General features: G+C 40.0%; 1 protein-coding gene across 3 annotated transcripts; it reads right to left on the reverse strand.

Moving 5' to 3' along the window:
- Nucleotides 1-2940: 2940 nt before the first annotated feature.
- Nucleotides 2941-15859, reverse strand: LOC117075034 (T-complex protein 11 X-linked protein 2). 3 transcript variants are annotated; one of them, XM_033197085.1, is made up of 10 exons: nt 15786-15859; nt 15164-15301; nt 13059-13191; nt 8133-8253; nt 7168-7388; nt 6265-6401; nt 5789-6009; nt 5509-5690; nt 4584-4747; nt 2941-3371 (listed from the first exon to the last, which is right to left on the reverse strand). In XM_033197085.1, the coding sequence occupies exons 2-10, from the start codon at nt 15288-15290 to the stop codon at nt 3139-3141; spliced, it is 1539 nt and encodes a 512-aa protein (XP_033052976.1). In that variant the 5' UTR covers nt 15291-15301; nt 15786-15859; the 3' UTR covers nt 2941-3138. The 3 variants fall into 3 exon arrangements, with proteins under 3 accessions (XP_033052976.1, XP_033053131.1, XP_033053056.1); XM_033197240.1 differs by lacking the exon at nt 15786-15859 and adding an exon at nt 14445-14617 and having other exon boundaries at nt 8133-8248; nt 15164-15255; XM_033197165.1 differs by lacking the exon at nt 15786-15859 and adding an exon at nt 14445-14617 and having other exon boundaries at nt 15164-15255.
- Between the last annotated feature and the right edge of the window lie 9228 nt (nt 15860-25087).

The following is a 25087-nucleotide window of genomic DNA, read 5'->3' on the forward strand; positions in this document are numbered from 1 at the left end:
GACACAAGACGCTATGATGCTGGCTTGGATGATAAAGGAATGGGAGCTCTGGAAGCTCCAGGGAAGAATCCATTGCCTTGCCAAAGAATAAAGATTACAGCTTCAGAAGCTAAAAATGGCAAGGCAATGGATTCTCCGTTAGAGCTTCCAGAGGGAGCCTGGTCCTGCTGACTTCCTGATTTTGACCCACTGAAACTGATTTTGGTCTTCTGACACTCAGGATGGTAAGAGAATAAATGCATGTTATTTTAAGCCACAAAGTTCAGGGGGTAGTTTGTTACAACAGCCATAAGAAAAGAAGAAAATGATACAGGAACCTCTAGAGATCATCTAGTCCAGTGGTTTTGAAACAGTCCTCAAAACTCCTTCTTCCAGCTCTACTTCAACTCAAGCTGCCTAGCTTTGATCTCTCTTATTCGTGGTCTTTCTGGAAAGATTTCATTTTTTGACAAATAACTCTATAGAATTGAACAACAAAATCAGTAATTTAGTCAAGTATTGAATTTTATAGATGAAGACAAAGAAAAAGCCCAAGAAAGTGAAATGATTTTCCCTTACTCACTCAAAGAAGACCAGATTAAAATATATATATATATAAACAAACAAACACAGGTTCCCAACCTCAATTAGAGCTTTCTGTACCACATTGTTCTAAAATTGGAAAAGTAGATTGGAGATAAATTGTTAAGGAATAATTGAAATAATATATGTAGAGTGCTTAAAAGACTGCCTGGCGCATACACACTCACAAATATTAGTTATAATTATAATATATACTTGCATATGCACAGAATATCTTTAGAAGTATACACAAAAACCTGGAAATAGTTTCCTCTAAGTAGGACAAATGACATACAGGGGTGGGAAAGAAACCAAATTTTCTCTGTACTGCATGTCATTTTTAACCACGTGCATGTTCCACCTATCTAACTGTGCATCCATCCTAAATGGTGAACAGAATTGAGTGGAGCTATCTTTCCTTGTTTAGGATCAGGATTCCCATTTCCTCCATGTGGAAGCACAAGAGAACCAATAAACTCAAAATCTCCAAGAAATCAAAATAAGTCACATTTTAATTATAAAGTATAAAGCAAAGTTTCATTGCAGCCGAAAGTCAGCATCCTTCAACTACTCAGTCATCTTCACAGGGATCACTTCAGAACACACTTGTCTGTAAGATAATCTGGCTCCCGAAATTAAAATTTTTTTTAAAAAATTGTACTAGTATTGTCTAATCAGATTAGAAAATTTAACTAGGCCAGGCTCACTGCCTATTTATTAATTATAAAACATTCATCTGCCATGGTCTCTGTCCTGAGATTATCTAGTCACAAGATTAGAACACTTGAGTGATCCATTCCACAGCTTTTCCGTGTGCCTTATCTCCAGCCAAAGTAAAAGTAGCACTCTGTTTACCCAGCTATGTCACCCATCTGGTATCCACCCTCTAGGGAAATCAATCAGGTGGTTCCCTGGGAATAACGGAACTCCAGTCTCATCTGTTACTTTTCTTGGGCTGAGTAAATTGTACTCAGCTCCTTCCATCCGCCGAAATAATGAGGATATGATTTTTTTTTTTCACCCAGTTTGGGTCTATCCCATAAGTAACTTTCTATTTCTCCCTGTCCCTTCTAAATCCAAACCTAGTCCAAATCCAAACCTAATTTTTTACCTAATTTTCTAGATTGCTGCTTGTCTGCTGCAGTTGGCCTGGGAATGATGGGATGAACCTCTGCAGTCTTTAAAAACAAGCCCAAGTCCTTGTGGACCAAGAACATTTATCATTTGTGTTGCCAAGTCAGCTCATATTCGTAACTTGGCAGTTGGAGTCCCAGACTAGGAGTGGGAAAAAGCATGGCAGCGGCCCCACGCTTGAATACGCACATCGATTCTGTCAAGAAGAATGAGATGCTCTAAGCCTAGAGATGTGGAAAGTTCAGGGGTGAACTTGATATGACACTCACTGACCTAATTGCTTCGGTTTACTGTCATTATCAGAGACTCCAAGCCTGACCCCTAGAATCACTTGAAAGAAACAGAAATCCCATGGAAGCTGAGACCTGTCCTTAGCTGAATGCTTGTTGGCACAAAGTTGGTATTCACAATATCAACTTTCAACCAATCCCCAGTTTTCATACTGCTTAAAACCGGACATTAGAACAGGAGCTGGGAACTCTTACTCTTGCTGTATCCTTGAAAATTATAAGGAAATGTGGTGCTAGAAATGGAGTTCTATGACTTCTCTTCATCTGCAATTCAGTGAATTTCTGACTTCCAGATGCCCTTATATTCATTCTCTGGATAATCTCACAAAGAGTTTTCAAAGCCCTCAAGGAAATGAGTTTTCACTGGAGAAAATAATGCTAGTGACTGCAGGTGAATGAGTTCCCCCCTCCCCCACCAGATTACTTAAGGCTGTATGTCTGCTGCCTGAACCCTGAAGGCCAGGTGGTGATCCAAGGCCATGCATGGTGCCCAGCTTAGGAGCCAAGGTGTCCGTGAGAACCAAAACATCCCAGGGCGTACTGGGAAACATACCAAGAAAAAGAGTCTCATTGCATATGGAAGGCAAAGAGCCAGAAAATTAGCATAAAATCAGCTTGCAGAGGAGTGTCAGGGCAGATCCCCAGAGCTGTCCTGCTGCCACCCAGGAATGCCCCATACGTAAGTCCCAATAAATTCATCTACTTATCAAGTTGAACTTGTCCGGGTCATTCTTTGGTCTCTTAGCTCCTTCCCAGTTTTGAGGGGGCATTATTCTATACAGTCCCAGGATTTTCCCTTACCAGCACCTGATGCCCAGATTCCAGCTCAGGCAAGCATACTGAAGAATGATCAGCCAGTGAAGGGAAAACAGAGGGCCCACTGGATTCTCACTCAGCTAGTTAGGGGATGAGGGTGCAGAACCTGACTTTGGCTAGAACACAGGAGGAACTGAAATTTTCTTGCAGCTCAGAAGTTTATTAGTGAAGGGGATTGGGCCATTTGGTGTTTACATGCTTGACCCCTGCATCCCTGTGTCCTGGTTGTAGCAAGGAAGAGGGCTGAGTGTTCGACTAACCACAGGTGATGTCCTCCCAGAAACATGCTGACCTCTCTCTCCTGGATCCCTGTTGCCATGGCTGGGGTCCAGCACTATCAGTTATGCTCCACATCTGTTTCTTGTGCTTGAGCTGGATGGATGATGTTTTTTAGGATCTCAGCATAGTATGGGCCAAATACCTGCTGATTATGATGCATCAGATTGAGAAACTTCCAGCCCAGTTCTGCCAACTCCCTTTCAATGAGAATGAGGCCTCCAGGAAAGTGTAGCAGAGACTCCTGCATGCCATGAAGCAAACAGCATTTGAGAAACAAACGGATCCGCTGATCTGGGAGCAGGGGTAAACAATGAAAAGAGGAACAAACAAGGTTCAGAAGAAATTCACAATGCCTTTGCCCTATCTGCTCACCAAAGTTTTGCGTTAACCGAGTTATTCACTGACCTCTCCGCTCATTCAGGTAAACTCTATACATGCGATTTTTGTTTGTTTGGGGGAGTGGAATGCCATCAAGCTCCCAAAGGACAGTGCATGATCAAAAGATGCTGAGGTAGTAAATTTCTGGGGGGTTCATAAGATTATGGAGCTGGACATGAGATCCTAGTGCACATTTAACTTAATAAGAGGACTGTAGACCCGGTACCTGAAAGTAACAACACATGTTGCAACCAGCGCACCACGTTCAGGCCCATACACCCAATCCAGGCTACGATCAGACGCTAAAGTTCAAAGCAAGCTGGCCAAGTGCACTGCTTCCATTCCAGCATGGAACATACCCTACAGCCTAACTCAGCATCACTTCCATGGAGAGGCGTAGGGGCCCAAATGGTAGCTTAAAGCATAGGATAGAGAAAGGGTTTCTCCATATATCTTGACCGACATCTAGAATATGCCCTGGAACGGGCTGGGTGCGGTGGCTCACGTATGTGATCCCAGCACTTTGGGAGTGCGAGGCAGGTGTATCACGAGGTCAGGAGTTCGAGACCAACCGGGCCAACATGGTGAAACCCCATCTCTACTAAAAATACAAAAAAATCAGCCAGGCATGGTGGCACCTGCCTGTAGTCCCAGCTACTCGGGAGGCTGAGGCAGTAGAATCGCTTGAACTCAGAAGGTTGAGGTTACAGTGAGCCTAGATCGTGCCACTTCACTCCAACTTGGGCAACAGAGTGAGATTTTGTCTCAAAAAAAAAAAAAAAAAAAAAGAAAGAAAAGAAAAGAAAAGAAAAGAAAAGAAGAGAAAAAAGAAAATACCAGGAATGACTTCGTAGGGTTACTGTGACAGTATCCAACACCTGTGAATGACATATCTTGGGTGCAGAGCCGCCTCCAAACCATACATGCATTCTCCAAATTGAAAAAGATCTATTTGAACCGTGCACATTATAGACAAGGAAACTAAAGCGAACAACTTTCCAAATGATCATGCCTTTTCATTTTTAAATGGTTAGGTAACTCACTTTCAGGGTAAGGTCTACCCACCTCCCCCCACCCGCCCACATTCTTGCCACTTTTCTGCACGACGACCATGGGGATTCTTACCAACAATGCTCCGAATGCAGTTTTCTTTCTTGGTGATGTTCTGGAGTTGGCCTAGAAGAGATGCTGTGTTTTCACTGCTCAGAGTAGTGAGGCCCATGTCCTCAAGGCCTTGATGGATTTCCTGAGACACCTGTTCACTCACACTCAGCATAGTCTCTTCAGGCCTAGATAATGAGGGATAGAATGCAGAGTGGGCTTGGCAGAGGGACAAAGTCCGGAGAGCCTCATACCACAAACCAGGCCTATTCCAGGAAGAATTCCGGCTCTCTGCCACCAGAAGACAGCATTAGCCACCGGGCAGATGACATACACTCATTGTTACCCACAAGGTACCACTTGATCCAAACATACAGCACCATACGCCACTTCGATGAAAGCAAAGTAAATTGGGCAAGGGCTCGGTTCCATCCTTGGATCTACTCAGCATTCTCCAGTGCCATCAACTGTATTTAAATATTGTTTTAAGACTCTATTGGATATTTTTCACGGTTTTTCTCCTACTCCACCAATTAAATTGCAAATAAATTAAGAGGCCTGGACTTCCAGCTCCTCCTTTTACTTTGGTATAATATCCCTGCCCCCACATGCAGTGAATGGTCACTATCACTGACCAACTGATCAACTTCTGGATACACATAGCACAAATCCACTGTCATTCAATCAAGTATATAATGACGCATTTTTAGCAAGCACATAAGGAATATTTGCAGCAAACTGGCTTCCACACTCTCCTCTTTGGAAAATAAGTTTTATTTTCTGTATCCCAAACCTCAGTACAACTTATCAAAGATACCAAAATCTTTGCAGATTGTTTCCAAGGGCCTTTGTGTGGTTTGTGATGAAGAATAAGCAATAATAGTATTGATATTACCTATATCCCCAATACCACACATTTTTCCCTCTAACAGAGATCTACGAATCTTACCTGGAGATAAATTCCTCAGTTAGGGCCTTGGTGATGCATTTCAGTCTATCCACAAATTCAGGTGAGCTGAATAAAATTTCACCAGAGAAGCTTCTGGCCACTAGCAAGACTGAGGCCAGGACAGTTAACTGGTGCAACTGGAACGCCATTTCCTGGAGCCGGGTTCTGTCCATCAACAGAGTCTGGTGAGGGAGCGAAGGACAGCCCATCAGAAGAGGAGGGTTTGAATGGAGGCACTGAATAGCGTAGAACAAGGCAATGCCCCAACACACATCCCTACCTCAGGGAATTCTTCGTTCTCAGGATCCCAGAGGAGGAGGTTCAGGTAGCCTTGGTATAGCACCATTGTTGGACTCGGGGGCTCTGAGTTGTTACCTGCCCCATTTGGAAGTGAACACGCCACCCTGCGAGAGGAGCTAGGTGAGTCAGGAGAACTCAGACATGGTGTAGTGATGTCTGTGGCTGCTTTGGTTAGCCATTTTGTGGTATAATCGAGGAGACCTATGACGAGAAGGAAATATGCATCTTAAAATTCCAAGGCTTGAAGAGGACAGCTTTGAGACATACTCCTGGTCTATAAAGAAGTGATTTTGTAGATCTTTCTATCTTAGAGAAACACTCCTTCTCCCTACCCCTTGCCCACTAAGGGCAAGGAAGAATCTTTCTTTTCAAGAAATAGAAAATAGCCTCTATTGCTATAAGAAGGCAGACCTGAGGTCAAATTTCCCCTCTCCTGCCCTTAAATTTTAAACATACTGGGCTGTTTATCAAGGAGTTCCTGGAATTTAGCTTGTTCATACTGGATGGAATGCTCCTGCAGGTAGGGTCGAAAGCTCTGGATGGTATAGTTCACCATGTCCATTTTCATTAGGCCCAGAACACGGAAGATGCCCCTGCCATAGGGAGAAACAGAACATTTACACTATTAAAGGAAATCTAGTGTGGAAGGGTGGAATCCAAGCAAGGAGCCATAAAAGCAGAGTATCTGAGAGTTAGAAAAAGCCTTAAAAACAAATAGTCCTACTTCAACTTATGAATAATGGTACTGTGGCCAGTGACCCAAGGCCATAGAGTGAGTTGATGGCAAAACTAAGGACAGTTATACCTCCTGACACTTTAACTACCATATTAGAGGTCTTTCGCCTGTAGTCATTTTGTCACCTTAAAAAAAAAAGGGTAGTCAGTGAAAGGAAAATCACCAACGTGTTAACAGTTATATGTGGGTAGCTGGGATGTGGGTGACTGAATTTCTAACTCATTGAGCAGGTCATTTTACTATTCCAGGTCCTGGTTCTTCTAGCTGTGAAACACGGATAATCCTCTTTCCTGTCCCCTCACAAGGTTTGAGTTGGGACAAACAGGACAACATCTGGGAAAAGGCAATTTGCAATCTATAGGAGAAAGAATTACTGTACCTTAATGTCTTAACAGTATCATGACATAAGGAGACCCAACTGATCTAAAGATCATCAAAGGAACCCTGGGAGACTGTCCTTGGAAAATAAAAGCCAATAATCCAGAAAGGAGAAAAGGTGTGTTAGTCAGGTCATCAGTACACAAGAGCTAGATAAGACGGGGGCTATATCACAGCATCTGGCTCAGAGTTCTCCAGCACAGTGTCTAAGGCAGATTTGGGGGACAGCACATCTAGACTCTCACCTCAGTAACTGCACTGGATCTGTTATGGCCTCTAGTTTCTGTATCGCTTCATCTCGAACTGGTGCACATAGCAGAGTCATCAAATTGAGAATGTAGTTAGAAAGATGAGGGACATCCAGGGCCCCATGTTCCACTTCCTGCTTGAGGAGATCTGTGTCCAGAGCTTCTTCTATCTCATTTCTTAGGCGGTTCTGCCATGGTAATAGCAGTGATAGCAAGGTCTGCCCAACAAAGGAAATCAAAGGAGCCAAGTTCTGTTTAGAACCTCAAACTTTCTCCAATGAACTATACTCTTAGGCCAAAGGCATCCCAGATTATGTCTTCTGGCCGGAGCGGGGCGGGGGAGGGGAGCAGAAAACTGAGTCTCTAAGTCTCTTAGAGAGTATTATTTCTTTCTGTTTAGAGGACAATTACCATTCAAGGTTTCATTGGGATCAGTTGTATTAGTAGTCATTATTATTTTTTAGGTAGAATGAGGTAAAAATATGAATAAAAATAAGAACGTGATTTTAAGTGTGTAGGATATTAGAAATATGAAATACACACCACCACAAGGAGATGAGGCATTCTTAATAAAGGATAAGGACATTTTTAGATTGTTTTACTCCAAAGTGTGAGGATAAAATAGCAAATTTGGAATCTTTAAGGTTCCCTTGACTCACACAGGTAAGTTCCTTGTGGGCAAGGGCTCTCCTATTCATCTCTGGGCTTCTGAAACACATAGACCATAGTGGAGTTTCAGTAAGAATTTGTTTATTTGAGTTATATATTGTTACAGTAATCGCCCAATGGTCAAGTTTCATCTCATACAAATAAAATGGAAGCTGCCCCATCCCATCTATTTAAGTAGTAGGTCACGTTAAAAAAAAAAAAGTATGCTACTTGATATATTAATAGCCATTGACGATCCAAGGTTCTGAGATGCCCAGGAACTTCCCATCCACGAATGGGAGTTGGTTACTCACCTCCTTAACATCTTTTAGAAGTTCAAGAGCACAGGTGAAGTCAGGAGGAGTACTCAATAGTTGTTCCTTCAGATGGTTCCAAAAAGCATTGTACATTGCCTCCGCAAACCTGCCTTCTACACTATAAGAAGGGTTAAATGAGCAGATTGCTCTTTACCTAGAGAATTGATACAGGATCATAATTTCCCAAACAACATTTAAAATTATGAAAGACTATTAAATTGACAGGCTAGGAGGACCTATGTTTACACTTGAGAAGGGCTGAATAAACTGAAGTTAGTCTCAGATGGAAAAGCATTGGCTAAATTCTCTCAGAAGGGTACCTCAGGGTTCCAGAGACGCTCTCTTCCTGCAGCAGAAGAACCATAAACTAGGAGTTGAGACTCTGACTTCTAACGCCAGTTCTGCATCTAGCCTGGATGTGTGACTTAGTTTCCACAGTCAGAGACTTAAAACTTTGAACCAGATGCTGTTTTTCCTTCAGGCCTGAAATCTAGGAAAGGATTTTATCTCTTGATAATACTTGAAGGTCTTTTGAGACACTTTAAATTCAGCAAGCCCAAAACTGAACTCCTGATCTTCCTTCTTTATATTTGTTCCTCACGTATACTTAGTTCTGTAACCAGAAATCTGAGACTTTTTCTCTTTAAAAAATGTAACAGTAGGCCGGGCGTGGTGGCTCACCCCTGTAATCCCAGCATTTTGCGAGGCCGAGGCGGGCGGATAACAAGGTCAGGAGTTTGAGACCATCCTGGCCAACATGGTGAAACCCCGTCTCTACTAAAAACACAAAAATTAGCTGGGCGTCGTGGCAGGCGCCTGTAGTCTCAGCTACTCGGGAGGCTGAGGCAGGAGAATTGCTTAAACACAGGAAACAGAGTTTGCAGTGAGCTGAAACAGCGCCACTGCGCTCCAGCCTGGTGACAGAGCGAGACTCGATCTCAAAAATATATATACACACATATATGTGTGTGTGTGTATATGTATATGTATAACACATATCTGTGTGTGTATATATGTATATACACATATCTGTGTGGGTATATATGTATATGTATATACACATATCAGTGTGGGTATCTGTGTATACACATATCTGTGTATATATATGCATATGTGTATACACATACCTGTGTGTGTATATGTATATGTGTATACACATATCTGTGTGTATAGATGTATATGTGTATACACATATCTGTGTGTATATATGTGTATGTATGCACATATCTGTGTGTGTATGTGTACACATATGTGTGTGTATGTGTACACATATATGTTGCGTGTGAATGTATACACATATATGTTGTGTGTGAATGTATACACACACGTGTGTGTATTTGTGTGTATGTATACACGTATATATGTGTGTATAAGTATACATATATGTGTGTACATATAGATATATGTACTTATATGTGTACGTATATATGTAGATGTACATATGGACATACACATATGTATATGTACATATGCACATACACATATGTATATGTACATATGCACATACACATACATGTGTAGATATACACACACATATATGTGTATGTATATGTATATGCATATACACACATATGGGTATGTGTATATGTGTATATATACATATAAGTGTATGTGTATGTGTATACCTACACATGTGGGTGTATTTGCATATGTACATATACATATGTGTATGTGCATATGTACATATACATATATCTATACGTACACATACATATATGTATGTGTATGTGTATGTGTACACATACACATATAATAGTAATGTATGCTTTCTGTTTACAAAAACACAAGTGATTAATAAATATATGAAATAAAAATTCAAAGTTTCTCCTCCAACACAACAATCTAACCTGTGAAAGTTCAACTATTATCTATCTGGTATGTACTGCAGCCCTTCGTAATTCCTTTCCCCTCATGTCTTTTATCCACTCAGTCACCAAATTCCAGAGATTTTGCTTCAAAAATATCTCTGGAATCAGTCCCCACCCACAGTCATCTCTTTCCCGAACTATTGCTATGGTCTATTAAATGGCCACCTTCTACCTACAAAACCTTACCCCAACAATGATACATATTTTTGATAAAATCAATGAGTTTTCCAAGATAGAAATCTGATCATAATAGCATACTCATTTAAAGTTTTTCAGAAGCTGCCTGTCTCTAGCAGTGTACGTGGCCTTTAAGACCCTTCACGATCCTATTCTGCCACTTCACCTGCCTTAACTTTCTTTCTCCTCCTACGTCCTGTGCTCTAACAATAACAGTCCACTTATAATTAATATATAATTGTCTTCCATCCCTCTATGCCTCTGAAATGACATTTCCTCTTCCAGGAGAGTCCCTTCTCCCCTAAACCACCTGAAAAGACTCAATTCAAGTGTTACCTTATTAAGAAAGTCTTCACCGGCCGGGCGCAGTGGCTCAAGCCTGTAATCCCAGCACTTTGGGAGGCTGAGACGGGCGGGTCACGAGGTCAGGAGATCGAGACCATCCTGGCCAACATGGTGAAACCCCGTCTCTACTAAAAAAATACAAAAAACTAGCCGGGAGAGGTGGCGGGCGCCTGTAGTCCCAGCTACTCGGGAGGCTGAGGCAGGAGAATGGCATAAACCCGGGAGGCGGAGCTTGCGATGAGCTGAGATCCGGCCACTGCACTCCAGCCCAGGCGACAGAGCGAGACTTCGTCTCCAAAAAAAAACAAAAAAGAAAGTCTTCACCAACCTTCCCCAGGCAGCTGAGCACTGCATAGAACTCCACACACTAGTGCCAGTTTTCAAAGGGACTAGTGTGTGGAGTTCTATGCAGTGCTCAGCTGCATGTTCTCACTCATAGGTGGGAACTGAACAATGAGATCACTTGGACTCGGGAAGGGGAACATCACACACTGGGGCCTATCATGGGGAGGGGGGAGGGGGGAGGAATTGCATTGGGGAGTTATACATGATATAAATGATGAATTGACGGATGCTGACGAGTTGATGGGTGCAGCACACCAAGATGGCACAAGTATACATATGTAACAAATCTGCACGTTATGCACATGTACCCTAGAACTTAAAGTATAATAAAAAAATAAAAAATTAAAAAAAAAAAAAGAACTCCACACACTAAATATGAGGTAACTTATCACTCTGCACAGTAGCTATTTGACTATCTTCCCTACAGAAGCCTTTTGATGGCAAAGATAATGACTCACTCAACTATATGTCTTCAGCTTTCAACATCCTGCCTTCCACCTAATAAGTACTCAATAAATGTTTGTTGAATAAATGTGTGATTATGAGATTTCCCCTCAAAAAAATAACTGTGCTTAGTATAATTTTATAAGTCCAAAGGGAAAACTAATTGTCAACTATCTGTAGTTAATGGATAACCCCAAACTCTATTTCAACCTCTTATCCAGTATACATTTTGTATTACTACATTTGAAAAAGCCTGTTAATTTGAATACACAGTGAAATTCAAGCCCTAAATAATGTCATTCATCCTGCTTCATCTACCCACCCCCTGAGATCCCTAGTCACTTTAACAGACCTTCATTCTCTTAGTTTCACTTTTTTCCACACACCTATCAGAGAAAAATGAATCTAACTCAGGCCCCAGTTTTGGTAAAAACTTCCTTCAGGTAAGCCATCCTTGGCAACAGGCAAAGGCAAATCTAAGAAGTATGACGATCAAGAGAACCACTGACAAAGTCAGGGGTGCTTTATGTAACAGAATCCCAAAAGTGGCAAAATAACAGAAGCATTTAAGGTGGGAAATCAGAAATACCATAAAATACAGATTCGGACAAAGAAATCAACCCATTTAACTCTTAATAAACACTAGAAGCATTCAATCCATAAATGCTGAATGATTCTTAATCATATATTGCAATAGCAATATAATTAAGAGAAACCAATATAAAGCCTAATTGTAGAAGCACACTATTTATCGACAGGGATCTAATCTTGATTTGCAGAATCTTTATTACACTGATTATGAAGCAGAAATGTCCCCTGAAATTTCCTACCCATGAAGACTGAACAAAACCACTATTAGAAAATCTATTCATCTGCATCTCCTTAATCTGTAGACAATTAAAAGATGAAGGGCCAGGAGTTACTTCTTCCAAGTCTGTCTGAAAAGATCTGAAAAATCACTCTATGTTTCATTATTAACTAAGATCCTGAAATGAACATTCTGACAATACAGAATGAATACCCCTTTTCCGAGATGCTTGGGACTGGAGTATTTTGGATTATGGATTATATTATTATTATTATTATTATTTTGAGACAGGATCTCACTCTGTCACCCAGACTGGACTGCAGTGGCATGATCGCGATCTCAGTTCACTGCAACCTCTGTTTCCCAGGCTCAAGGTATCCTCCCACCTCAGCCTCCTGAGTAGCTGGGACTACAGGTATGCACCACCATGCCCGGCTGATTTTTGTATTTTTTGCATAGAAAAGGTTTCGCCATGTTGCCCAGGCTGGCCTTGACTTCCTGGGCTCAGGCAATCCACCTGCCTCAGTCTCCTAAAGTGTTGGAACTTAACAGTTGTGAGACACTGCACCTAGCCAGATTACGGATTTTTTGCATTTTGGAATATTTGCAGCATACTTGTAGTATACTACAATGAGCATTTCCTTTGAGCATCATGTTGGCACTCAAAATGTTTTGGATTTAAGAGCATAATGGATTTCAGATTTGGGAATGTTCAATCTGTAACTGCAGTGGATTATTACCTGTTTAAATATAATTTGCTGCTTTGACCCTTTTAAAGTAATAATTACACTGGTTTGTTGGTACTATATAAGACATACTCGACCATTAAATTTGTTAATAAGATGCTTCAAACCTGACCAAAAGTCATTTGTGCTATGTACCTACGCCCCAGGAAGAGTAAAATGGAAAAAAAAAAAAACTCTGAATAATCTGTACCTGTTTGGAGGTAAAATGATCTCTTCCACACAGAAATCTTGGTTTGCTATGATTTCATGTGCGATGCTCAGCTTTGAAACTTCATTAACTGTCTCTATCAGATCTGTGACAGAAAAGACATCAGGTCTGCTCTCTGGAAAAAAAAAAAGCATAACCATCATCAACAGGGAACCCACATAAGGAGAATTTTTATTTTATTTAGAGATTCACTCTGCCAAGTAAGGCTCCCAAGTTTAGATTCATCAAACGGATCTTACACAGACTTATTCAAACATTTTACTATTAGAAGTTTTCTGAAATCCTTGCTCTTCAGTAACACTGAACATCTCAGAGAAGTCAGACATGGGAGGAAGAAATTAGTTTTTGAAAAATATAAAACAGATTTCAAAACCTTCCACTTGAAATGTAAAACCATAAGTGAAACACAGCAAATAATGAATAAGTTGTGATTTGTAAAATTAATGTGCATCTAAAAGTAACTGTGTTCCCACTGTTCTCTTCCTACCTCAGGGGCTACACACAAGATGAAGGCTAAAATCTCCTTATAAATACCGCACAAATCTTACTAGATAGCTCTAAAGCTGAATCCTGCTTCCAAAACAGTAATTTCCACATCTGGGGTCAACAGACAACATTTCAAAACAACACGAGTGACAGATAATGATTTGACAATTTTTGTTTTTCCACATATGGACATGAAAGCAAACAAACAAACAACGAAACTACCCTACCATCATCAAAATAATCACTTCATAAAAAGAAAACATATTTTAACACCTCAGAAAGTATAAAGAAAACACAGTCACCATTAAGAATACTTTTAAATTGAATCAATTTAGCATTATTTTGAAAACTCATTACAACATCTTTATTGTTTTATTTCATTCAAAATTGGTAAGAACTATGTCACAGCCTGGCGTTGGAATTTGGGAACCAATGTTCTAAATTCATTATACAGAGTACTTTCGTTAGTGAAACAAAGTATATATAGCAGTTATAATTATTACTTGATATGTAAAATAAAATATGCAATAAAATGATTTTGTAACTCAATTTCAATGTAGTTTCATAACTTGGTGAGAGAGAACTATTTATCCTCAAGATATAATAAAACTCACGTATATGAATCCTAAAACTCACTCCAAGAAGATGGTCTATGTATGCCCATTTATTTTTCATTTAAAAAACAGTTGATGAGACTTTTGTTGAAAAGTTAGTCTCATCAACTGATATTTCCTTTCTATCCTAACGAAAAAGCTACATATGTTAAAGTACACCATCTAATTAATTCATTAAGACATCATTTATTTGAGAGGTATTATGAAGTCTGAATTGTGCCATTCTGCTTACTAGCAGTGGCCCCAAGTGGCCACCAGAGATACACACGTGATTCAACTTCATACTTTTTCCCGTTTCAGTCTTCAAGAGGTTAGATCAAACTGCTACATCTGGAGAGGTCTGCAGATTAATCTTTGGTTAAATTCACTGGAGATTATTGTAAAAGAACTGCAGTTTGAGTTCCTGTGAGGTTGGACTAGTCAAGCCAAAGCTTCAAATGCCTAACATAAGGTGTGAAAAAGACTTAAAGTCCCAAAGTTCACATAAAAATACTATTATTAAAGATCTAAATAATTTTACCCCAGAGCAGTAGTAACTCCTATGTCAACAAAGCACCCCTGGAAAAGGACAGAACACAATTGAAGCAACAGATAATTTGGATCACTTCTGATCTGTCCTAGATCTACCATTTACACTTTACAAAATCGAAATACAAGAATGCTATTATTTCCCATGCTTTGAACTGACTGAATCACTATCGACTATTGTAAAACACAAGTAATTTGCTTTGTTGGTCTCTTTCTCTAAAACCAAAATCTTTTAATTTTACTTACCCATTAGGGGCCTAAGTCCTGCATGTAAAAATTAGAGGGGGCAGAAAGACAAGACAAAGAATAATCCAAAAGAGGACTAATAGAAGGATTAGTAAGGAAAAATGCAGGGTTGCAAGAGCCTTCTATATCCCTTAAAGGCCCTTAAATCACAGGCTGTCTATTCCTTTAGCCTAATTGCTGCCAATAGAAGTGATGACATGATTCTAGACCTACCAGGACACTGGTCATGTAAACAGAAACTCTTGCTTTTCTGGCTCTGCCCTGGTGTTTTAGGCTCAGGGGCCCCATTCTCTGCTACACTGGGATCATTATGGAACACAGTTTCCTCAGTCTTCGGCATCTTGATGTTATCTGGAATTGGAGAGAAAAGAAGAGGCAAGCTGTGTAAGACCTGACTCTCGCCCAGGGACAAAAAGAAAGAGCGCTCTTCAACTACAATTGGGTGTCCTGGGGAATGAACCCTCTGCTCAGTTGAAAGGATTAAGGACCAGGGCCCAAAGGTTCTCAAAAGAACAACTAGGGTCTTCAAACAGGCCTTGAGGGGAAGGGGAATTAGCGGCACTTCCTTTACTGAAATCAAGAAGTTTAGTGTTGGGCAAGCAGAAGAGGTAAACGAGGCCCAGAGATGGACAATAACTCGCCAGAAGCAGGGCACACTGCACATTACTGACCAAGCTAGGAAAGGAATCTTTCTCGGCTCTGGCTAACTTTCACTGGTCCTGGAATACCTTCTAACTCCTTAGCTACTGCTCCAGACCTTCCTGAAGAGGCTCTGGCGGCCTGGACTCAGGCAACAGGGTATCCCCCCACAGCCCTTGGAACCCTAGTCCCTCACCTCCTCCTCGTTCTTGACTGGCTGCCTCTCCACTGTGTCTGCTAGTGAAGCCCCTCTGCCTGCCCAACCTGGTCCTGGGAAGTACCATTGTAGCCAGCAGGAGAGGGGAGATCATGGACGGAACCATGGAGATTATGAGGTCCGCCTGGATCGCACCCCTACCAGTGACACTAGAAAGGAGAGTCCAAACGTGCAAACAAAGAGTGATCGGTTTCCAGGGTAGCAGGGTGGTATAACTTGCCCAGGGTGCCTTGGAAACCAAGAGAACAGGAAAGGCAAGCAGGGCCTCACTATGGGTGATAAAGGCAGGAGGCTGAGATAGACCTAAGGAGGCTTCGTGTTCATACCCTTCTGCCCAGGCTCGGAGCCCCTCAGGAACTTGGAAGTAATCTTCTCAAGCCCTACTCCTCATGAATGAACTCTTCAAAGCTTTTATCCCTACTACCCCAGAAAAAAAAAAATAGCATTTAAATAACTATTTAGTGGAGAAAATAAGCATTTGCTATTTATTTGTTTCACTTCATGCTGTTCATACAGCCCCTGCAAATGAAGAACCAACAGGGCTACAAAATTCCAGAAGTCTGTTTTGGGTTTTCTTTCATCTTTTGTATAAGTGAATCCTCCACACAAAGTAAGGAGAGACACATAAACTGTTAAACTCTCATTTTACAAATATGGAAATCAAGAATCATTTTAAAGGGCTAGCCACAGAAATTGTGTGGTAAAGGGGCAAGACCATAAGCCTGAGAGAAATCTTACATTTTGGTTAGGGGTCTTTCAGCTCAATTCTTGGCATGCTCTTCATTGCAATCCAATTGTGAGCTTTGGAGCTCATCTGTAAACTGAGGGCACTGGAACGGATGATCCTAAGGAGCCTCATGTTGCTCACTCTTCAGTCCTAGTCTACTTTGTCTCTCCACTGGCCATTCACCACAGTCATATGAGGACCCCTGGATTGGCCTATTTCCAGCATATATACATTTCCACACTATACTATTTGATCCCTCTCTTACCCTGACTTAATTTCTTAACACATTGACTTGTTTCTTTTATAAATCAAGACTATACGGTGACCAGATTCTCACCACAATCCTCGCCTTGTTAGTGGCAATAGTACAGTGTGAATATCTTGCACAACATGGGGATTTTGAAGAAGAAAGTTATGGGAAAGAGGTTCAAGAACTTTCAAGCCTAGGAAAAAATCCATCTTAACTTCCAAGCACAAGAGGATATGAGGGAACTTGGCTAGTAAAGTTAACTTTTAGCGTAGGAGTTTATTTTACTAATAAATACTAAATCTGAATTTCCTCCTCATCCTCTCCTAGTATTTCCTTCAGTAATGTCAACTGTGAAACAAATTGCTCTCACATCAACCCCAGGATAAATATTTAAATATATTTTTCTTGATTTGAACACAAAATTATACATTCATAAGGCATATGTTTCATGATACCAGAAGTTCATTTCTCCTTTTAAAAAATCAGAGTTCTATTGTATTTCTTTCTAGGAAAGACCTTCCAGAATGACATCAATTCATCTTCTCACAAAATTGCATTGTTAAAAAAATACTCTACCCAGTGATACCTAAAATTCTATTAGCACTTCATTCAAATAGTGAAATAGTCTTTATAAGTGTCTTTTAATATTGAAATCTTCTGGAGAGGTAATGAGGGGAAACAGAAGTGTGGGAAAAATAAAGGAAGAGAACTAGTGGAAAACAGCAAATCGCATTTTGCCTAGGGATGGCCCAGATACTGCATTTAATAATACGTTTTATCAATAGTTGTCAAGAACCAACTAGAGGGACAGAGAAAGATGGTGGAATAGGAGGCTATACCTTGTGTACCCCTGCAGGAACACCAATTGTAACCACTATCTGCATACAGAAAAGCATCATCATGAGAACCGAAAATCAGGTGAGCAATCACAGTGCCTGGTTTTAAATCCATATTGTTGAAACAGGCATTCAAGAGGTCAGAGACAGTCTTAAATCGCCGATGCCACCCCTCTCCCATCCCCTGACAGCAACTGTGCAGCCCAGAGAGTCCATACACTTGGGAGAAGAAGAGGACAGTAACCGGAAACTTCACATTGAACTCAGCGCTACCCTGTTGTAGCAGAGAGCAAAGCCATGCTGGGCTCAGCCAGTGCCCACTCACAGAGGGAGCATTTGGACCATACCTAGCTAGGGGGGATTCACCCATTCCAGGGTAGAGAACTTGAGTCTCTCAGCAACCCACGCTACTACAGGCCAAAGTGCCCTGGGGTCCCAGGTAAACTTGAAGGGAAGCCTAGGACACAAAGACTGCAATTCCTAGGCAACTCCTAGGAAATTAAACAATATGCACATAAATGAACAGTGGGTCAAAAAAGAAATTAAAAAGGAAACTGAAAAATTTTACGAAACAAATGATAATGGAAACACAACATACCAAAACCAATGGGATACAGAAAAAACTGTACTAATAACAAAATTTATAGCTGTTAATGCCTACATTAAAAAGAACAACTTCAAATAAAAAACCTAATGATGCATCATAAAGAACTATAAAAACGAGTAAATTAGAAGGAAACAAATTAGAAGAAAAAAAAGTTCAGAGCAGAAATAAATGAATTTGCAATGAAGAAAACAATACAAAAGATTAACGAAATGAAAAGTTGTTTTTTTTTTTGTCGAAGGTAAACAAAACTGACAAATGTTTAACCAGACTCATGAAGAACAAAATGGAGAAGACCCAAATAAATAAAATCAGAGATGAAAGAGGAGACATTACAACTGATACCACAGAAATTCAAAGAATCACCCATGGCTACTATGAGCAAGTATATGCCAATAGATTGGAAAATCTAGAAGAAATGGATAAATTTCTAGACACATACAATCTACCAAGATTGAACCACGAAGAAATCCAAAACCTGAGCAGAACAATAACAAGTAACACAGTAAAGCCTAATAGTCTTTGTCTATATTAAAGCAAAGCCCAAGACCTTATGACTTCACAACTGAATTCTACCAAACATTTAAGAGGAATGAATACCAGTCCTACTCAAACTATTCTGAAAAACAGAGGAGGAGAAAATACTTTCAAACTCATCATACAATGCCTGTATTACCCTGATATCAAAACCAGACAAACACACATCAAAAAAGGAAAACTACAGGCCAATGCCTCTGATGAAGGTTGATGCAAAAACACTCAAGAAAATACTAGCAAACCCAATTCAACAATACATTAGAAAGATCTTTAATCATGACCAAGAGGGATTTATCCCTGGGATGCAAGGATGGTTCAACACACACAAATAAATCAGTGTGATGCACCATATCAACAGAATGAAGGATGAAAATAATATTATCAAGTGATGCTGAAAAAGCATTTGATAAAATTCAACATTACTTTATCATAAAAACCCCAAAACACTGTGTATAGAAGGAACACGCCTCATATTCAATAGTGAAAGACTGGCAGCTTTCTCCCTATGATCAGATATTTGCTCTTGCTATATCTAGTCAACATTGTATTGGAAGTTCCAGCCATTATAATTATATACAAAATAAACCAAAGGAATCCAGATTGTAAAAGAAGAAGTAAAACTACCTCTATTTGTAATTAACATGATTTTGCACATAAAGAGTCTTTTAAACCCCACTAAAAATTGTTAGAATTAATAAACCAGTTGAGTAAGTTTACAGGATACAAGATCTATATACAAAAATCACTTCTATTTAGATGTACTAGCAATCAACAATTCTAAAATGAAATCTGAAAACAATTCAATTTATAATCACATAAAGGGAATAAAATACTCAGGAAGGAGTCTACCAAATGAAGGGCAAAACTTGAACTCTGAAAACTATAAAGCATAATGAAGTAATTGTAGAAGATCAAAATAAGTGGAAAGACAACTCACATTCATAAATTGGATGAATTAACATTGTTAAGAGGGAAATGCTCCCCCAAATTAATCTACAACTCAACATAATTCCTAGCAAAATTCCAGCTGCCATTTTTGTAGAAATTAACAAGCTGATACTAAGGTTTATATGCAAATTTAAGTGACACAGAATAGCAAAAGGAATCTTGAAAAAGAAGTACAAAATTGGAGATCTCACACTTACTACAAAGCTTCAGAAATCAAAACAATACTGTAGTGATATAAGGAAAAACATAGATCAATGGAAAAAAATGAGAGTCGACAAAGCAGCCCATTTATTACAGTCAGTTGATTTTTTTACGAGAGTGCCAAACTACTCAATGAAGAAAAAAATCACCTTTAAACAAATGGTGCTAGGACAACTGAATAACCATATACAAAAGAGGGAATTTGGATGTTTTCTTCACACTATATATAAAAATTAACACAATATGGATTAAATACCTTAAATAAAATATAAAACTCTTGAAAGAAAATATAGAAGTAAATCTTTGTGATCTTGGATTTGGCAAAGGATTCTTTGATATGACACTAAAAGTATAAAAAAAGACAACAAAAAATATTCAGTACCAACCATCTTTGTATCCTTGAGTGAATCCTGATTTGTCGTTTTAGGTTCTTCTTTTAATATAATGCCAGATTAGATTATTAACATTTCATGTAGAATTGTCGTATTCTCATTTTGTAGGTATGGTTTCCCAGAACTCTTTCACCATGCTCTTGTCAATGGATTTTATCATCATATTTTCTTTAAACAAAAATAAAAGTATTTTTCATAGTATGCACACTTTTCATTGGCAGTAGAAATACCTGATCTTCAACGGTCTGACAGGAAACATCTTGGAAGACAGGGCATTTGAGATGGTAACTCATTGATAACCTATCACTTCTGTCTTCTTAGTCCTTAAGTTTTTTTTTTTTTTTTTGGTAGGAAAGAGGAAGGGTTTTACTTTTGTAATTTGTGTTTTATAATTCTCACATTTCATCACTATTTTCTAATATAGACATTCAAAATAGTCATAGATATTTGAAAGAAATATTGTTTTAGTAAAAAAAAAATTTCTTATAGTATTTTTTCTTCCTAAGGTGGTTACTTAGAGGTATAGTTAAACAATGTTTTAAGCCAATGGCAATAACACATTCTCAGTTTGGGTATTTTTCTAGGAATAACTACTGCAAAGAAAACAATTTTAAATTTGATACATATTTAAGGATGATTTATACATTCATAACTATCCTTAATTTTGTTTGTGTTGTGTCTTTGGAGACTGCTCTTTTGCTTTTTTTCCTCTCTCTGATTCACTGAGGGGATTTTTGTTTTTGTTTCTGTTTTTGAGACAGGGTCTCACTCTGTTGCCCAGGCTGGAGTGCAGTGGTGCAAACACGGCTCACTGCAATCTCCATCTGCCAGGCTCAAGTGATAATCCCACCTCAGACTTCTGAGTAACTGGGACTACAGGCATGCACCACTATGCCCGGCTAGTTTTTTGTATTTTTTGGTAGAGACGGGGTTTCACCATGTTTCCCAGGATGGTCCTGAACTCCTGAGCTCGAGCAGTTTGCCTGCCTTCGCCTCCCAAAATGTTAGGATTATAGGCATGAGCCACCACACCCAGGCTGATTAACTGAGTTTTGATCAGAACTGAAGGCAGTGACTTGTCAGCCAGGTCCCTTGTTTTCCAGAAACACTCTCCTCCCCCAAGTCAGAGAATTCTACTCAAGTCAAGAAAAGGCTTTTATATCCATAGGCCAATCTCTTCTAACAAAATCTAATACAGGGTGGGAAATGTAGTGCTCTGAAGCGGGTGGAAAATCTTAGGGCTTGATTCAGAAGACAAAACTACATCATTTCTCCTGGCCCCCAGTGTAAAGCAAAGAGACCAAAGTAAAGAATGTTTGTATTCTTTTTGTCCACGTGGTAATAATAACAACAATAATCATAGTAATACAGCTCCTTTCTATTCTCCCCCACAGCTATCCCTGCCTCCACTAATTGTCTGCTTACCAGTTGTTTGTCCCCTTAAAATTCAGGTCCAGTGTCCGGAGCCATGAGGCCGGAATTAGCCGACCTCTGTTGCTTGATCTCCGCAAAGCGGAGACAGGACGGCACATTCCGGGTTCTTTATTTACAAACCCTTCCCGCGCGCGCCTAAGTTTTTCCCGCGCGCGCCAAAACTGTTGCCGCGCGCGCCAAAGCTTTTCCCGCGCGCGCCTAAGTTTTTCCGGGCGCGCCTAAACTGTTCCCGCGCTCGCGCAAACATTTTCCGCCCAGGAAGATATGCAGCCTAGGGCGCAGGCGCGATCCCGCGCCCGGGAAAAGTACAAACCCACGGCGCATGCGCGATTGTAACTTGAGAAGACCCGGCCCCCGTCACCGCCCTGGCCCAATCTCTTCCCCTGCCAGCCTATATAAGGCATGACCCTGCATTCAATAAACGAGACTTGATCAGGCTACTTGTCTTGTCTCCATTTCTTGTGTTTTCTTGTCTCCTCCATTCCCACTCCCCCTTCCAGGGCCCGTTCGACTGTCCTGCGGGTCGGGACAGTCCAGCCTTCATGAAAATAAATTAGAGATCCAAAACCTAGCTGCATGAAGACTTGTGATGCTGAAGCATGTACAATACACATTTTCCCTCATATGAATGTGCTTATTATATCTTACTTGATTTCTTACCTCTAACAAGGGTACTCTGTCCATGCATCATTGTAGGTCAGTGCATTCTGAAGGCAAGAGAGTGTTACAGCACAATGACCTGCAAAAGCTATATGCACCACCCAAGATGTGACTCTCCCACTTTTGAATCTACTTAAGACACTTCACACACTTTATTTGGCCATTGGCATTCTTACTTTATCCCTTCTATGACACTGTAAGTCTCTGGAGGGCAAGGATTGTCTCTTATTCATCTTCTATATTCTCTGCACACATGCTTAGATGTAATTGGCTCTTGAAAAATGCCTGTTGAATTTCAAAATAAAATAAAATAAAAACCTTTATATTTTCCTAAGTGTCTGTTCTAGCTGGCTACTACAGCCCAGTCCTGAAAACATTTTCATTTTTTACCTAAAGCAGTGGTTCTTAAGCTTGAATGTGCATCAGAATCACCTGAAAAGCATGTTGAAACACAGTTTGCTGGGCCCCTCCACCAGTTTCTGATTCATTAGTTCTAGGATAGAGCCTGAAAATTTGTACTTCTAACAAGTTCCCAGGTGATGCTAATGGTGCTGTTCCATGGACCAATACTTGGAGAACAAGTAAGCTAAAGCAAAAGTATTGCCGACTGATTACTCCATCTGTTCCTCTCAAGATATCAACAATACCAATTTTCAGGAAGGCAACATTCTACGTGAGAGAGACATAGAAGATAGATGCTGTAAAAAAAGATTAAGTCACAAATCATAAAAGGAAAGAAATAATAATATATACACCATAATTTTGCAAAATTATGACAAGAGAACATCCCTTGCTCTCGCTGAATCTGAATCTCTGGGGATGAGGCCCAGGAATACACACTAATTAACAAGGCTGATCCTAATGCTCATGGCTAAGGGACCACACTTTGAAAAGTTCTCCTGGATATATTCACAAATAATCATCACAAATCTAAGCTACATCCTGTACATTGTTCTAAGTTACCTTGTTTATGTATTGAGCAGTAACTTCTCATGTGTGACCTGAAAAATGTCTCCTTTCCTCTATGAGCCCTGGTTTCTTCACTTAGCAAACGCATTTCTATCACGCAGCATGCACTAGATCTACTCCAGGCTCTGTCAATGTTACCTCTTTTTCCTTTCTCTATAAATGTAACTGCCCATAACAACGTAAGGCTGCAACCAAGGCTTACTGTTGTCAGTTTTGCAATTAATAAATGAATTCAGGGTGATAAATCTCAATCTCTTTTTATATTGGGCTTATAGGAAAAAAAAATCCTCCCTTGGTTGGGAAAGGCAAGTGAACCTTGTAGTTAAAAGAGTAGCCCGACATTATTTTAAAAATACAGGGAAAAACTACAGTAGGTAAGCAAATGTTTTTCCCATCTAATTTGTGTGAATATTCACTTAGTAACCACATGTATTTCACCTCTCATCATGTACCTTTCATCTGCTCCCTCTCAGTTTACCACTTATATTACCCAGGGTAGAATCACTGCCTTAATGAAAAGGATAGATACCAGGTGTAATTGAACACTGGGAGTTATCGTCCAATCCCAGCTTACCTGACAATCTTCATGCTTTCCTTTAGGCCCTTTGAAATGGGCCTAATCTTGAGTTGGATTAGTGTACAAATACAGAGGCTGCTGGATCCATCATGGATATACAGCATTTTTATCAAATTTGCAAGTAGCAACACTGAAAGGAGAGCAAATGTGTTGGAATCAAAGAATCAGAATCCAAAGAATCAGAATCCAAAAGAAATTTCTTTGGAATCAGAATCCAAAGAAATCTGATAATGGCAAGCTTGGGCACACCTAACATGCAACCAGCATGGTTCTGCATCCATGTGACTTGGGTCCAAAGGATCTGAGAACTGTCTCCTGGAGAAGACTTCAAGGTATGAGGGCGGGCACACAACAACTGACTTTAAATACTGAACGGTAGATTAACTACCATGTGAAGGTGTCCAAAAAACTGTCTGAGGACTGTTGGATAGGAGTTAAAGGGAGGTAATTTGAGACACAGTGTAAATAACATGTCATACATGTCATTGCAAGGGGCTGAGTGACTGTTGGACAATTGTTTCAGATAGGAGGTAAGTTACTGGTGACCGACATGGTTACTTCCAAAGTTCAAATCCTCTGGCTACACTAAGTCCTGTGATTGTGTCACCTCATCGGCACTTGATCAAAGTTGACCCACCTACTGTTTTGCTTGTGGAACCTTAAGCTATAGTGAAAAAATGGCTTCCACTTCCTGTAACCTCAGTGACTGCTTAAGAATGTGAGCTCTTAGAAAAGGGAGATAAGAATAATACTTGAGGTTGCAAATAGGTGCTAAAAGCATAAAGTACTTATTTTTTTTTTTAGAAAAAGCTCACAGTGTGGATTAATAGAGCCACAGTCTGGATGGTTATACAGTACAAACAAATGATAACACTTCTAATTGGTGGGATTATATGTAATTGGCTTGAATAAATTTAAAGTGATCAAAGTATTAAGGGCATGGATTGAGACATGTGCATTTACATGTATTCCTCATTGTATTAGTCAGTTCAAGCTACCATAACAAAAATATCATAGACTGTGTACCTTAAACAGAAATTTAATTTCTCACAGTTCTGGATGCTAGAAGTCCCAGATCAAGGTCTTGCAGTGCTCTATTCCCGGCTTGCAGACAGCCACCTTCTCACTATGTCCTTACACGGCAGT

Source organism: Trachypithecus francoisi, unplaced genomic scaffold, assembly GCF_009764315.1.
Source record: "Trachypithecus francoisi isolate TF-2019V2 unplaced genomic scaffold, Tfra_2.0 Contig00181, whole genome shotgun sequence".
Classification (NCBI taxonomy): Eukaryota; Metazoa; Chordata; class Mammalia; order Primates; family Cercopithecidae; genus Trachypithecus; species Trachypithecus francoisi.